The sequence below is a fragment of the Formica exsecta genome, unplaced genomic scaffold (genome assembly GCF_003651465.1).
Source record: "Formica exsecta isolate Colony F162 unplaced genomic scaffold, ASM365146v1 scaffold1116, whole genome shotgun sequence".
Taxonomy (NCBI): domain Eukaryota; kingdom Metazoa; phylum Arthropoda; class Insecta; order Hymenoptera; family Formicidae; genus Formica; species Formica exsecta.
Genome location: NW_021848457.1, coordinates 224,398 through 240,299, shown reverse-complemented (window position 1 = coordinate 240,299; position 15,902 = coordinate 224,398). Strand labels below are relative to the sequence as shown.

Here is a 15,902-nt window from a genome sequence, read left to right as displayed (position 1 = left end):
AGCGATCGTTAGTCGTGATTGGATCGCTACTCGTCTCGGGTGTGAACCTCGGATACGCTTAATTCACTCACGCAGATATGTGTAAACGTGTAATTAAGCAATTCGTATTCTGAGTAAAAAAAAAAAAATGTAAGCACTCTTAACAGCTCGCGCACGTTTTACTTATCCGCGATTGAAGTTATGTATAATGTGACCGAGATCTTAGAACGCCGATCCGTATCATTTACGAGTAGATCGCTTATAAATGATCGGCTCGAGATATCGGGATAAAACGAGATAATCGTAAAAGATAATGCCACGCTTGAAGGTAATGACTTAAACATGTGGGCTAATGCAAGATCGGAGTGTGTGTTATTTGTAAATTTAATTTTGCAAACATCAAAGAGAAAAAAATTTATGTGAGAATAATATTTCGATTCTTATACAATATAATTTCCTTCTCGAAAAAGACGTATTTTTTTTAGAAGATATTATTTATAAGAAATATGAGAAATATTTTAGAAAGAGATCCGTGACATACTTCATAGAACTATTTCAAGTAATCTGCATATAAGAATCGTAGGCATAATATATGGAAATCTGTCCTTAGTGACGCGTAGTTGTTCTTATCACATGGCAAGATCGTTCCGGAAGCATAGCTCGATTCGCCTTTTCGCTAGTATTTGCATGTACGGAAATAATTCTCATGATTCGCCGGAAACGTATCAGATAAGGGACTCGTGGTTTTATCCTGGTCACATTAACGGGCTAATTAAACCGCCGTAAACAATGGCCGACTCGCGAAGGTTTGCTCTTTCGGCGCGTCAGAAAATCTGGAACGCGTGCAAGTATCTTTACACGTGAACGTATGTATATATCGGGTGTCTTAGAATTGACGCCTCTTTTTCTGAATCAATACGTGTCAAACAGAAATTAATGATATTCGTTTCTTTGTCAACGTATTAATATAATATATAGATTAGTAGATTAAAAATTTCAAAGGCAAACTCATCTCTCTTCAAGATCACAACTAAATAAAATTTTATCTATTAATTGATCTCTCAAGCGTGTAAATAAAATCTTATCTATTAATTGATTTTTCAAGCGTGTGTTTCATAATTTAAAATCTAAAACTTAATTACATAGTGCGCGGTATAAAATCACAATTAAAAATTATATCCAATTTTATTTTTGCACAGAAAGAATCTATATTCATATTAATCTGCTTTTTCTGAAATACCCTATGTACGATATAACACATAGACTCTCTCTCTCTTTTTCTCTCTCTGTCTCTACACTTGACATGCACGCCACATTAACGTAACGCAGGAACAACACCAGCGGCTAATCAGCGGACATCTAAATTGTTACAGTTATGCTTATGTATGAATACGTGCATTTAGATACATACCCGCATATATACACACGCATACAAATAATATAGCGCCGACATTAGCCGTATCTAGATACATGTATGACGTCTTCGCAAAAGTTCTGAGGCTTGATTAAAGATCCATGAAAAATTAGATCCTTATGCGTGACGCAGGCATATTGCCAATTAATAAGCGATCATTTTATCGATTAACAAATTTGCATTCTCATCATAAGAACGTCTGACAAGGATGTCGACGTGCATGCACTGCTATTATCACTCCATGATGACGTTGGATAATATCAATACATCTACAGTGCTTCCATTGTAATGGAATATACTGCATGATGCATATGAAATTGTAACTGTATGAAAATATCTCGAGCATATTTAATAAAAAAAAGAGATATACATATAATATATTTGGCGCACTTTATATTAAATAAGATATAATATTATTTATAATACTTAATTTTTTCATTTAAGATACTTTTTTTCTTCTCAAAATATATATTAAGTTATATAATCTAAAAATTTATTAGGTATAAATATATTGTCACAAAATAATAATTAACCACTGGAAAAAAATGTAAGAAGAATAGAGGTTTTTTTGTAAACGTAAATTGCGTATGGTAGATCAAGAACGTGGAGGCTTTGAATCGTGACAATGATCGGATGCGTTGATCCATACAATGCGGCTAATTGATTATTCATTTTGTTAGATAAGATAATTGCGCTTATATTGCAATTAGACTGGCATGAGTCCAGGGATCCTGGCATTATTACGATCGATAAATCGTCGGTTCGTAAGATATTTGCCGATCGCGATTTACCTCCGTTTTAAATTAGAGCAACCCTATGATTAATTAATAGCGACGCGCGTCTAACCGAATGGCGAATTTGAATCTCTATCTAGATAACGCTGACAAGGGTGTAAAGATCGTTCTCGTGGCCGCGATCGTGCCCGCGACTCGCGTTCCATCAATCTTCGTAGCGGCTGCGCGAGAGTTAACGCGACGATATCTCTGCTCGCGCAACTTCGCTGCAAATTTGTACGCGTTGCATGACGACAGGCGATTTATTAACTACAGCGAAAACGGTTTAAAAACCTTGAGCGCAGGGACCCATGAAAATTCATAACGTTCCTTTCTTTTCGGGAAAGCAAAACAAGCAATAAAAATTCATGACGATTCTTTCTTTTCGGAAAAGCAAAACCAGCAATACATAAAAATTGCGAGCTGGAGAATCTGATAGATTTGAAGCGGACAATAATTAAATATGTTTCTATCAAAGAAAAAATATTATTAAAACATATATAAAAATTCTCTTACCCTTCTCTATTCTCTTAGATCGTCAGATATGTCGGATGAAAGAAAGATGGCTTTTACTTCGTCATTTTTCAACACCTGCTTCCATAAAAAGCAAAACATCGTGCATAACCATTAAAAGTACTTCAATATAATTAAATACGGCGAATCTCATCGTTAATTTTAGCCGAAGCCGTGTCTGAGAGAGCGGCAGAATACCATAAGAGCTCGTAAAAGAGACGCACGATCTGAATATCTAATCGTTTGCACATTAGTCAAGGCGTACGAAATGGAATAATGGAAAAAGAAGAAGGCATGAAAAAACTGATTATCTCCTCTCTCTCTCTCTCTGGTATTCCTTCTACAGAACTAAGAATTAATGATAAAGTCATTGCACGCGTGCTCGAGAAAGAAATCGGCGTTCCAGTTGAAACAAATCTAATAAGTCACGCTGTTATTAACAAGAAATTTTCGAAAACTCGCAAGTTTAAAAGTGTAATTGTAAACTCGATGGACTAAAAATATTATATAATACACGCAATGTATATGTGTGTTATACATAATGTAACACACGTAATGTTTTTATATATATTTATGTTTAATTTTCAAAAAAATATTTCCTAAAAAAATTCATGGTAATAATGCAACTTTCAATAAATTATTTGCTAATTTGGAAAGAGAATATACGCGATTGTGAAATTTTTAACCAACGCGATTTTGATTATTCATTATTTGGAGAATGGCCGATGCGCGTCGGATTAGCATACGTTGCATAAACTACGAAATAACATCACCACGCACGCACGCACGCACGCACGCACGCACGCATGCATGCACGAATCGCACGCAACGGCGCGATGAGCGAGACAAGAACGTCGATTCGGACGACGAAGACAACACGAGAGAGAGAGAGAGAGAGAGGTACGTGCAGTTTCTCTCTATGGCGAGGCATTAACATTGTGCTTTATCGAAACCGCTCATCGTCGGCACATCCGGATTCAAATTACACCGCCTTGCCCACGCTTATGTTTATTTATCCAGTTATTAAAATTACATTAAGCGTCGTGCTTAATTATGTCGCTCGCGGAACGACGTCCTCGGAACGTAGGTCCGGAAGAGGTTATTAGAGGCTCGACGCGGAGAGAAAAAAAGAAAACGAGACGGGACGAAGGAAGCAGATCCGAAGGAATCACGAAATGATCCCGACGACAGATTAGTTTGTTCGCGCGCCGGGCAATGATCTCTTCTCCTCGCGTCGTTGTTAACCGACCGAATATATTTTATGAACCACTGCTGCTTCGTATCGTGTAGTTAATCACGTTTCCTGATTCTATTTTTGAAATCGTCGCAATTTTTGCCCCCACCCTTTATTTTAAAATTCAATAAGTAATATAATCCGATTAAATATCGAGAGATTTATATTAAGTTGATTAGAGTCAAGAATATATATAATTTCCGGAATTAATTATTAACCGTGAATGCGGTGTGCGGTATCCTGCAAATTATCGCGACGATCGAAAGTGTGCATCGTCATGCGGCTCGTGAAATCACGATGCTTTCCCGAGATCCAGCGACGATGAACGAAGGCGTCCATGGGTCTCGTTTACCATTATCATCATTACCATTATACTCGGCTCCATGACGGTGTTACGTGGTTTAATTTGAATACATGAGGCAGGAAGCGGCGAGCAAACCTCGGAGACGTGTGTCGGCATTAGCCACGCATGTTTCTGTGTACACTGTCATTATCTTTACTTAAAACGACCCCCGGTCTCTGGCTACTACCATCACCCTACTGCTGACTCATATAATGGCGCGAAATCTGAAACGACCTCCCGCGCGTATCCTTCCAAATGTCATTAGATCAGCATCATTTTTCCGATGTAATCTTACTTCGCGAAAATGCGACAATTCTCAAAGTTATTTGTAAGGAAAATGCAAGATATATTCAATATGCGATTTTTTTTCGAATTTCATATTCTTTATGCGTTTCACATACATATATATTTTTCTTATATTCTGCATCATGAATTTTAATATTTTATATACATAAATCGCTTATATGTTATATCAACATAGATTGTTTTGCTAAATTAGTTAACGGTTAGAGACAACAATGCAATCGTAAGGATAATAAAAATATCCGGCTGATAACAGTATGCAAATCATTAACAGAATGCAAATTATTCGCTGAATATGCGCTTATAATGAAGTCACGTGCGTGCAATAGAGTGCAACGTCGTGTGGATAAAATTATACCGCTGCATAAAAAGATTTCCTTAATCCCGTCTAAATCACTATTCGACGCGATAAATATGCACCGATAAATCTTCCGCTCATCTCTCCATTGCATGTAAATCTCATTTAAATTATTTAAATTATATACTAATCGCGCTAATTGCAGAACCATCTCACGAAACAATGACGCAATTAAAATGCCGTTGATGCCGGATTCTTCAAGCATCAATTAATTTGCACCTGAGTTCTTACACAATGTTGATGCTCGCGAATTATCGCGAGAAAAGTCGGAAAACTTCCGGATACAAAAAATCGCGTCAAATTAAAAGCGTTCGCAGACGTATATGAACGGAAATAATCTTATTGTATTAACAGAATCGGGACTTGCGTCGTAACTTTATATTTATTCTCTGGATAATACGCGCGACTTTAATACTTTGATGCAGTTGTGAAAGTACGAATGTGAAATTTCTTTGATCGACATTTTCGCGTCAGCTGACCCAATTGACAATATTACGATCGTACATGCCGAAACTTACCGACGGATATAATAGGTGCAATTTGCATACAAACATATGGCATGCGAACCATACGAAATTTTGAGAAGCATGCAGGTCGAAATTTGCGGCAAGATGCGGGAACCGCAATGACTGGCGAGACGGTTTAAGCAAGTAGATGAATGTCGACTTAAACCGGCTTACCAGCATGGTACACTCTTGTCATCTGCTTTTTCAAAAGCACACCCCTAATCGATCCCTTTATAAATTTTGATTGTAAATATTCGAAAGTAACGATCTTTAGTAATATTTCGAAAGGTAAATCATCCTTTAAAGTTTAGAAATAACAAGTATTGAGAGTCATTTTTAACATAACAAGCAAATAAAAAGATTAAATAAATAATAAAAAGAAATATTATCACTAAGTATAAAGAAATATCATTTATACACTTAGATTATTTGTGTATAATCCTCCTTTTTTCAGTAATAATTTTATTTCTATTTCCTGAAAGCAGTCAGTTTAATTATTCGGTTAGATTTAAAAAATTCTAAGATAAATGAAGCCTTCATTATTATAGTTGCGATTAAAGTTTCACAAGCGAGAAAAACGATGAATTGACCTTCGAATTTTCGTAAGAATCGCTAAGAATCCATAATGTGACGTGAGACCGAGTAGTACTTTCACAATCCTATCGGAATCCGGCAATCGACGTTCCGTCTCGCGCGTCGTCCTTACATTCCTTGCCGATGATCCAGAACGATATATACGACTTGGGGTAAAAATCACAGAAGCTGGCGCAATCTGCGAGCGTATTATTCTTGATTCACGCGTCTCCCGGCTTCGGATACTACGCGATGCCGTGCAAATCATCAATATAATCGTGAGAAAGATCATTTTCCAATCTTGCGCATATGTTGAGGCGAGCGACGTCGTTATTTCATTACTTTTGTCGGAATTATCCTGCGACCAAGGTCGCGCGTTCCCTTTTACGAGAGCCTTCTCTTACCATGGTTCTAACTAGGGTTCACCGTTTCTCGTTAACGTTTCTAATGATTCAAGGCGGACATTTTGTCGCGCGTTTCCAGCACAGTCGCGAGAGTTTCATCGATCACTCGAGGAAGAAAAATCGACGAGATCCCCGGATTATGCAGCTTGTCCTTTTATCTCGTGTACGAAGCCGCCGTTTCAAGCTACTAGACTGCCAATCGTGCGCGAGACGACGAATTAGCATACGATACCGCCAAATACGGACTCGAAGACGGTGATATGCCGACAAATGCAATGAATATAGCGATTTCCATTATTTATCCGACTCAGTTAGAGGTGCAAACGCATCTAACGCGATCCTTGGAACGAGACATCCTGCACGCGTATATGCGTCACGATCTCGCAACGTTGAGAAATGTTATTGAAATTGATTTGTGAAGCGGGATGTGTTCTCGGAATTCAAGTAAAAGACGATACCGATAACGAGCTTTATCATCGGAATATTATCGATTCATTACTTTGATTCGTTCTAATACTAGTAAAGCCACGGGTGACTCCGTGGATAGCTCAATGAAAAAATATATATAAAATATTAATAAAAATCAAGTAAAATCCGAGTAAAAAGGCAATATATATATATAAAATATTAATATACGAGAAATATAGTATATCAATTTTGCGAATGATGATTAATTATTTAAAAGAAAATTGTTAAATATTAAATTATTTAGTTGTCTAATCTGATAAAATGATAAGCTCGGAGAGAGATTCTTATGTTCCGTCATCAAATATGTGTGTACCATTTCTAAATATAAATTTCTCATGAAAGAGATTACTATGTATTTCGCAGTCTCCGGCTACATAAGTAATCGATCTGCGAGTACGAGTACGCGTAAAGTCCCACGGAATCCCTACGTGTCGGTACAGCATTCCCGGCGCATTATCTCGCTATGCGACGTACGTGCGACAATAGGTTTCATTATGAGTGAGATGCATTTCCTTTTTCGACGCAAGGCGGCAAGGCAAGGTCGTCCGATGCACCTCTCGATGCGAGCGGCCGCATCCGTCATCGACGCGAGAGAGATCGTATCGATCGCCCCGCGAAACGAGCTAACGTTGCGAGTTGTAATTTGCATGTCGCGCGCAGCAATACTGTGTTGTTGTAACGAAGAGTTATGGCGCGGTGTCGATAAAACTTCCACGCGAGTGGGACAGAGATTAGCGATGATTACCATCGCATCGAGTCCGAGATGTATCAGTCTTCGTCGCGTATTCGCATTGAATGTACACGCGTGTAATATTATTTTTTATTTTGTCTGGATCGGCACAGACTGAGTAAACACGGAGAAGCGTTGAAATGAAATATTTCATTACTGTTATTATAAATTCTTTTCTCTACTTGAACTGCGTCGGTTTCGATTAAAATGGAGCGTTATTTTATTAATAATATATTGGTTTTCATGAATTTATTATATATTGTGATAATAATGCATCAGAATACAATGCTATTTATATTAATTTCTCTTTGAACTAAAGATAAGTGAAAACTAAAATTTATCTTGAAATTTATTGGCTCCTTAATATATCCGTTGGAAAAAAATCTAGACTCGTCAAAGAATTCATATATAACAAATAGTAAAAATAGGACTTGGGATATCTTGTAGAAAATACCTTGATTTCTCTAGGGCTAAAAAAAGGCGCGAGAAAGTCGGACGCGTGTCACGTTGCAATAGTGATTTGTCGCCGCGTGTACGTGAACAGCCGGTTGTTCTCGCACGCGTGCACGCATCGCGCCGCACGCGTGTCGCGTCAGAGCCGAAACGCATCCTCGGGAAGGGTTAGAGAGGAGAGACCTACCTGCTTTCCTGCCCGCGCGCGGGTTTCGCGTATCCTAGAAAAGGAGCGCCGAACACACGCGAGCGAGAGGGGAAGAGAGAAAAAAGAAGACACGAGACGCGAAGGAAGAGGATGGAGAGCCGCCACGTGACCCCTGCACGGTCCACCGTTTCTCCCGAACCTATCCAAGGTGAGATTTATCCGTCGGCTTTACCTGCCACGAGCTGTATAGGTACCTTCCTTATACTGCCTCTGCCTATCTACCAGGAATCCCCGCATTGCTATTTCCCATTCCCGCGAACCCGTCCCCCCCGGTGTCCACCACCCATCCGGTCCTCCCACTCGTACAGGTCACGTATCTCAAGCTTTTCCGCGCGACGAGTTCGTGTCTGCCAAAGTAACAGGTGAGATTTTCAGAGCAACGGTCACGTGAAACCACTACTATTAAAGATGCAGTATATCTGTCAATTTAAACGATCAAATTGATCCGTCAATTATACCTATATTGACTTTTAATTTGAACAATAATGTACTCAATTGGCACGGAATTTATTTGGAATAACTTTAACTTTGATTCAAGTATATCATATTTTCGTGTAAAAATCTGGAAAGAATAAAAAATTAATTAAACTACAGTTGAAATTAACGGACATTAGTGAAATTAGCCGTCGAACTCTTTCTCTCCATCGCGTTTATCATAAGCTATAAACGCAGGCGTGAAGTCGGTGTTTTAAGAACCGCGACGTTACTTTTCCAGGGATCTTCTCAAATGTCGGCTCCTCCAACGAGTCACGTGTCGGCGATCGTCCTCGGAAGGCGCGTCGCAAGTGTATTACGTCCCAACGTAATAATCGGGATTCGGTGTGCTAGCCCGAAGCGTTTCGGGCAGGTTACGGCCGGGGCCTTAATTCGAGGGCCGCGCGCAAGGTATAATCGGAAACCCGGCGGATACAATGCAAATAAGGAGGCATTATACCGTGCTGCCGGTGACGCAACGCAAGCGGTTCGGCTGCTTCCGGCTTCTCCGAGGAATAGCGGCTTTTTCATTAAAATCGTATCATCACATATTCAACCGTGGCGATCGTGTACGCACGCACATCGGTAACTGTTCTAGACAGTCTTAATGAGAGGGCGGTGATTTTATACATCGAATTTTTAAATTAGAGAGAAAATATTCCAACTTTAACTGCACGATTGTGCGTGTGGTTTTACTTTGCAATTATTTACAATCAATTGCCGCGTACCTTGCCATCCGCGCGGCTATATTCCTGTGTATAGATTAATTAAACTCGTTGCGTATAAATTCTCGGGATATCTATTGCGACAGAAATTCAAGCGACGCGAATACTTTTCGATATGATCAGTCATATCCGCCGTTACTTCATGTTTCTTAGAAATCCGGTTTACGATTAAACAATATGATAGAGGATATAGTTCTGGATAATTATTTACAAATTCACGTCGGTGGACTACTTATGTCTATTTATATAACACGTCGCAAGATTTTATATACATATATACAATATCTTTAAAAAATTCAAAAATCACTGTGATATTTTAAGATTCTATTAAAAAAAAAAAAGACATCAAATTCATTACCGATTTATGTATAGATAAAAAGTTATTACACTTTTATTTGCATAAACGTATTGCAAAACATATTTTACCGTATTAAATTATTTTAATTTCTAAAAAACTGATGGAAAGGCAAAAGAGATATAATAGCCTCAAGTTTATAAGATATCTTTGTTGGAAATATTAATTTTTTTTTTTTATAATATACGCTACTTTTTCATCGATCGCGTCATCCGATGAACAAATCCTATTTGATAGCGCGTCATTATGTATTCATAGTCATTGTGCGTATTAGCCGTGCGAGGTAACGCGCTTCCGGCCGCTTCTTTAGCGCGCCGGCTTTTTATCTTCGAGCCAAGCCTTCGTTTCTCGAGTGACGCGAGCGAGAGATCGTCGATCGATAAAGGCCGTTTCACTCGTACGTCTCGGCCACACGGAGACTCGGGTCGGTCCGTATATATAAAAAGATAAATATATTATTCGGACGCGCGATTAATCCGGCGCGAGTCAATAAATGCGATCTTATCCGTCATCGACGAATAATCTACCGACGCCGCGCGAATCGCGACGAAACGCATCACCGATGCACCAGCTATGTATATCGATATGCATTTTTTTATCGATACCCACCCTGATATTATACAGTTAATTGTAAATAATATAATTATTTATAATAAAGTAATTAATTAATATCTCATTAAAATCACAATAGGATTAATTAATAATACCGAGTTATGATCGTAACTGTCAGAAACATATGTTTCAATATTGATAATCAAATGTCCTTTGACGATATTGATACCTGCATAGGAAATTAATGTCAGAATGACACTTGTGTATAAGAACGGATTGAATTTTCGAAATTTTTCACATTAATATTCGCGTATTATTTCGGAAATTTCCGCAATCTTTACAAAGCATGATCTCGGGAGATAAGGGAGCATAGACAATGAAAGATAAGAGGCTCTCAGGCGCCTCGGGAAGAAAATGGCTACTTAAATAGCGAGATCCTTCGAAAGCTCGGGTCTCCCAGACGAGAATGGACTTCGCGGAATTTCCATCGACACATTCGAAGCTCGAAGATCACTGAAGCGAGAAACGCGAGAGGGATCGCGGCGTGTACCCCGTGAGTACTCTCACGAATCGGAAGGCCGTCTAATTTTCCGCACGCGAGTGATCCGACGGGACTCGAGCTCGCGCTCGGACGGATCACAGAAAACGCTAATGAAGGAAGGAACTCGGGGACGGCTCCTGACGATAGTTAATGGAAGCGATCGTGATGAAAAAGATGATCCCAATAAGGATGATTCTAACGCTAACGGCTCTACATCAAAGGGATTCGCGTGTGTACCTTCAGTTAAATTAAGCACAAATAAGCGGAAACGCGCGCGAATGGTTAATCGCGTAAAGATATTCCCCACAAAACATTTTAAATTACTTAATAATAATACATAATTATTTCAAATATATGTTGTAATAATATTAACAGAATAAGAGAAGCAAGCTTTATTAATATCGATCTCTATCGCGATAGAATAATTAAAAATAATTTTAATTTATTTCGTTTTAATATTCATGTCTCATAAATATTTTAATTGTAGAAATCTCATCTAAAATAATCTAATTCTTTTTTTATAACAACACATATTTAAATACATATAGAGAATATTAAATTATTTTTTTATGTGCAAATATTTGAAAAAACAGTCGAATATGCGAATTAGCTTACAATAATTTTTCGATCGTAAATGAATAGGCGGAAAAGAAGGCGTGCAAAGAATAAGAAATCAATGTATAGCTCGCGTTCGAGAAAACTATTATTATCGTACAGCCGTGTATCTCTGAAAGCATGATTTTCGCCGCGGCTCGACTCATCGACGTGTGATAAAGATTGCGCAGGTATAGAATCTAATTACGCCGATAAACATTGTTGCGCGCCGATCCACCTGCTCGTAAATAATATAGAATCAAACATCGTATCGGGTTACATCGTAATACACCCGTGCTCGAGCAAGGAACAGGTCCTTGGACCCCGTGAAACGGATATCTGAAACTGCCCGTACTCTACGCCTTATGCGCATTTTCATCAAGGACGAGAGGTGGAATCATCATCGTTGATTATGAATATCATAAAAAAAGGGAGTAGATATAATCAAGATAATTTATATATCCGTGAAACATATTAAATGTTAATTTTTTTGGAATATACATAAGTTCCTCCTCTTTTGTGTCAGATATAAATTCTCATATATTGCTGACACGCGCCACAGCTCTTTTATTAACTTTTTTCGATTTCCAATCATTTTTAAGTGCATAATTGCTGATATCTTACGATGCAATGATCACTCGCGAGACGAGACGGGTATTTTGTTGACGATGGGCGTGATTTTTCGTCACGATTCCAGCGTACGCCGAAAATAACCATGCAATCACGCGAGTCTACGTGGAATATTTATTCAAACAAATATTAGAGCTGAGACGTTATCGACAGATACGATAAGGCTTTTTTCCTTCCCGTTCGCATACGCAGCGCATGCGTATTTGCACTTTTATTTATTTTTTTTTTGTAATATTAGTGCAGCTATATATGTAGAAGAAGAACTTATCATGCGGATAATACTCGATAACAGATACTTGAATACAAGAAATACATAGATGTCGCGTAATTGCCATAGATCAACAATATCGGATCAACTAAAGCGATACCGTATTTTTATCGATAGTATCAAATGGTTGACAATTTTTCTGCCTATTTCTCGGATCTAATGCTTATCGCAGCTGATCAACGTACATTAACAATATCATCCACGTTATTAATTTTCAATTTATCGCGTCGCATATCGCAATTAATAGAGACAGTTTATATAAAAATTATATTACGTTCTCTTGGCGGATCTGAACGCCGATCCATCTTAATCAATATTTTTTCTCTCTTTTATCATCGTGATTATCTGTTCTAATAAATATTTCCTAATAATTTTTTTTTTTTTATTGGAATACGAGTGATAATATGCTATAATAATAATATCAATATAAGAATATATGTAATGATAATGTAAACGTGATCATAAAAGTGCCCGTATTTCTTTGACTATATTTCTTTGACATTCTTTCTCCGTCAATTTTTATGACAAAATGATTATATATATATAATTATTGTTTTTTACTTTCGAGATGGCAATAAATAATATTGAATATCTCGTGTAAATGTATCATATTGAAAATTATATACAGCAATATTGAAAACAATATCTAGCCTTATACGCGAAATATATGAGAGAATATCGGCTCTCTCTCTCTCTCTCTCTCTTTCTTTTAAAATAAATTTACCCTAAACGTAAATTCGTCCCAAATTCACAATTGGCACACGTTCTGCGCACAGAATAGCATGAACGAGATGCGTGAATGCAAAATCCGGCCGTTTCAGATAAATCGGTTTTCTCGCGATTGGGGGTCGCACGATCCATACAATGCCTTGATGCACAATGCATCCACGGAAAGTAACAATGCAGTGCGGGGGCGTCAAGAGCAGGGGACGGAGGAAGAAGGGAGGAGACAGACTGCACTGACAGCTGACGAACGTAACGTTTTCCACAAAATGCTCGATTTCTGCCCGTTGCTTCAAGCACTGCTTATATATGCATTTCACTCTATATTTAATCAGATAATTCTAATTGTTTAACGCAATTCAACGCCGATAATGGGAAATTGTTTACCTGTCGCGCTATATTTTCCGTTTATTGAGCGAGACGAGAAACTGCGATAAAGGCAGATATTTGCTTATATTCGTCACCGTATCTACATATCGTGCGTACTGCTTTTAATAACGAAATGACTCGAGATAAATGATAATGAGATCTAATCTACATGTACTTGAATTAAAACAACGACATTCGGATTCATTTAATTTAAATTTAACAATATTTATATTGCGTTGTAAAAATTTTCGAATCTACGTTAATTGTGAAAATTAATTATGTGGCTCACAGAAATATTTTATAAATTCAATATTAATAAATATATAAAATCGAGCAATTCTCTCCCCTCCCTTCTTATTCTCTTCCTCTTAAGCTTCATAATAACATTAACGAATCATCGTGACTCTGAATATATTCCATATTTTAATAAATTTTGTGTGATTCGATTAACACTCACCCGAAGCACCCCGAAGAGGTCCCGAAGGGCTGCCACCGGTAGAGACACCTTCATCTTCGCTGCTACTGGTGCTGGCTTCACTGGGACTGTAGCTTCGTCTACTAATGTCTCCTCTGGTGATCTTCTGGCTGCTTACCGTACCGTTGTTGTTGTCATGCATCCTACCCTGATGTCTCTCGTGCATAGTCCTCACGCGCGAATGCAGCCTCTGCTGCTGTAGGGAGCCAACGGAGAAATCGAGTGGCTGATCGATCTCTGATTGCACTTGCGGCCTCTGCATCTGGCCACACACCGATCCGACCACCAGACTCGGCGATTGAGAAACCTGGGCGATCGACGGTTGTTGCTGCTGTTCTTGATGAACGCTAGCGGGCGAACTCCACCATTGATGCCCGCCTTGAATCGATCTCCAAGCCTCTATGGTGTTATTGTTAGTGGGACTTGTTTGCTTCTGCTTCTGTATCAACTGTTGCTGTGACTGCTGCTGTTGCTGCTGCTGGGCCATAGCGACCTCGACCAGGTTGTTATTCTCCAGCAGATGCATACTGGGGGTCTGCGTCATCGAGGCCGGCAAAACGAAGGGAGAGATTCCCACCGACGGTGGGCTAGCCTCCTGATGCTGCCTGTGGGTGGAATGATGATGCTGCTGATGATGCTGCGGTTGACGATGATGTTGCTGTTGTTGTTGCGGAGAACTGGCAGGAACAGCCATCGAAGGCGGAACCTGCCGGACGGTCCGCGTGGCCTCCGCGACCCACCGGCGCACCGCCTCGCTGTCAAGACCCGCCAGCCCTGCGGACTTTGGCTTCGACTGGCCTCCGGGCGATGATAGACCCTTGTCGGGTATCAAGCCGGGCAGCGCGAGGACCCCGGTGCCCGCCACCGCGATCTTGGGTCCCGAAATGGCCCCGTAGGCAGCCAACGCCGCGAGATCCAACGTGGTGACCTGCTGGATTTCGCTGTAGATGAAGAATCGCACCGGTCCACGCAACGAAAGGTCGTACGCTGATAACTTAATGGTCCGCGTCGACTATCATCGTTCGTAGAACGCTTCAAGATATCTCAATCGGAGATGCTGTATCAGGTTCCTAATAATTCCAACACTGGAACCACACCTTGTAGTATTTATTGCGTCAACATGATTCTCTCACGAAATCTAGTCAATGTCTTCGGTTTCTTGATGACACATAGTACTGCTAAAAACGCACTGCACCCATTGAGTCTCACAGTCACAATCGTACACAATCGTATAGTGGTACGCGTACTCCAGTTTTCAATTATTCAATACACGACTCGTCCACCTCTGCGTAAAACACCTGACCGTCGTTGTTATTTGCGTAAGAACAATCTTCACCTTTATCACAAACGCATCATTGCGATCTCTGTTTCTTGATCTTAAAACCGTTTCTGTCAGATAACCATCAGCCGTGAAGCACACGAAACACTGGCGCTGTAGTCAACACTGTCAATCGTTCTGCTTCAAGCTGCCTTTGCACGACGATGTGCACTCGCTGCAAACACTCGTACAAGTCTTCACGCTAGTGTCATTCGCAACTGTCATCGAAACGCCGAACATAAGAATGCTCGCCGTTGAAATCATCAACGAACACTATCTCGCCAATATCAATAATCGCGATTCCGAGCCAGGTCACTACACCGATTCACCACTTTGCATCGTCCTGTCTTTCTTGTCGGGTAGTCGCATCATGTGTTATGATCAGCGTCGATTCGCCAACGACACAGCACGAGATAGCGGCGCCGGTTTTGGAAATACACGGTTGCGATTACTGTCAACGAACGAGTCGGATCGATCTGTCCGACGTTGATCTGTTACTCGCGTAGCGTGGCACACTCGAGCGAGAGATTATACGACGGTTCTGATAGTTACGACGGCGACAGCGGCGACGGCGGCGGCTGGTGGCACGGCGGTCAGATGCTGTCGCGTGCATGTGTGC

General features: G+C 39.7%; 1 protein-coding gene across 1 annotated transcript in view; it reads right to left on the bottom strand.

Annotated features, from left to right (window-relative positions):
- Nucleotides 1-15,882, bottom strand: part of LOC115236769 (basic-leucine zipper transcription factor A-like) — a 91,623-nt gene extending 75,741 nt beyond the window's left edge. The window contains exon 1 of the mRNA XM_029809446.1: nt 13,948-15,882. Coding sequence (XP_029665306.1) covers nt 13,948-14,659 — 712 coding nt within the window. The 5' untranslated portion in view covers nt 14,660-15,882. The remainder of the gene's footprint in view (nt 1-13,947) is intronic.
- Between the last annotated feature and the right edge of the window lie 20 nt (nt 15,883-15,902).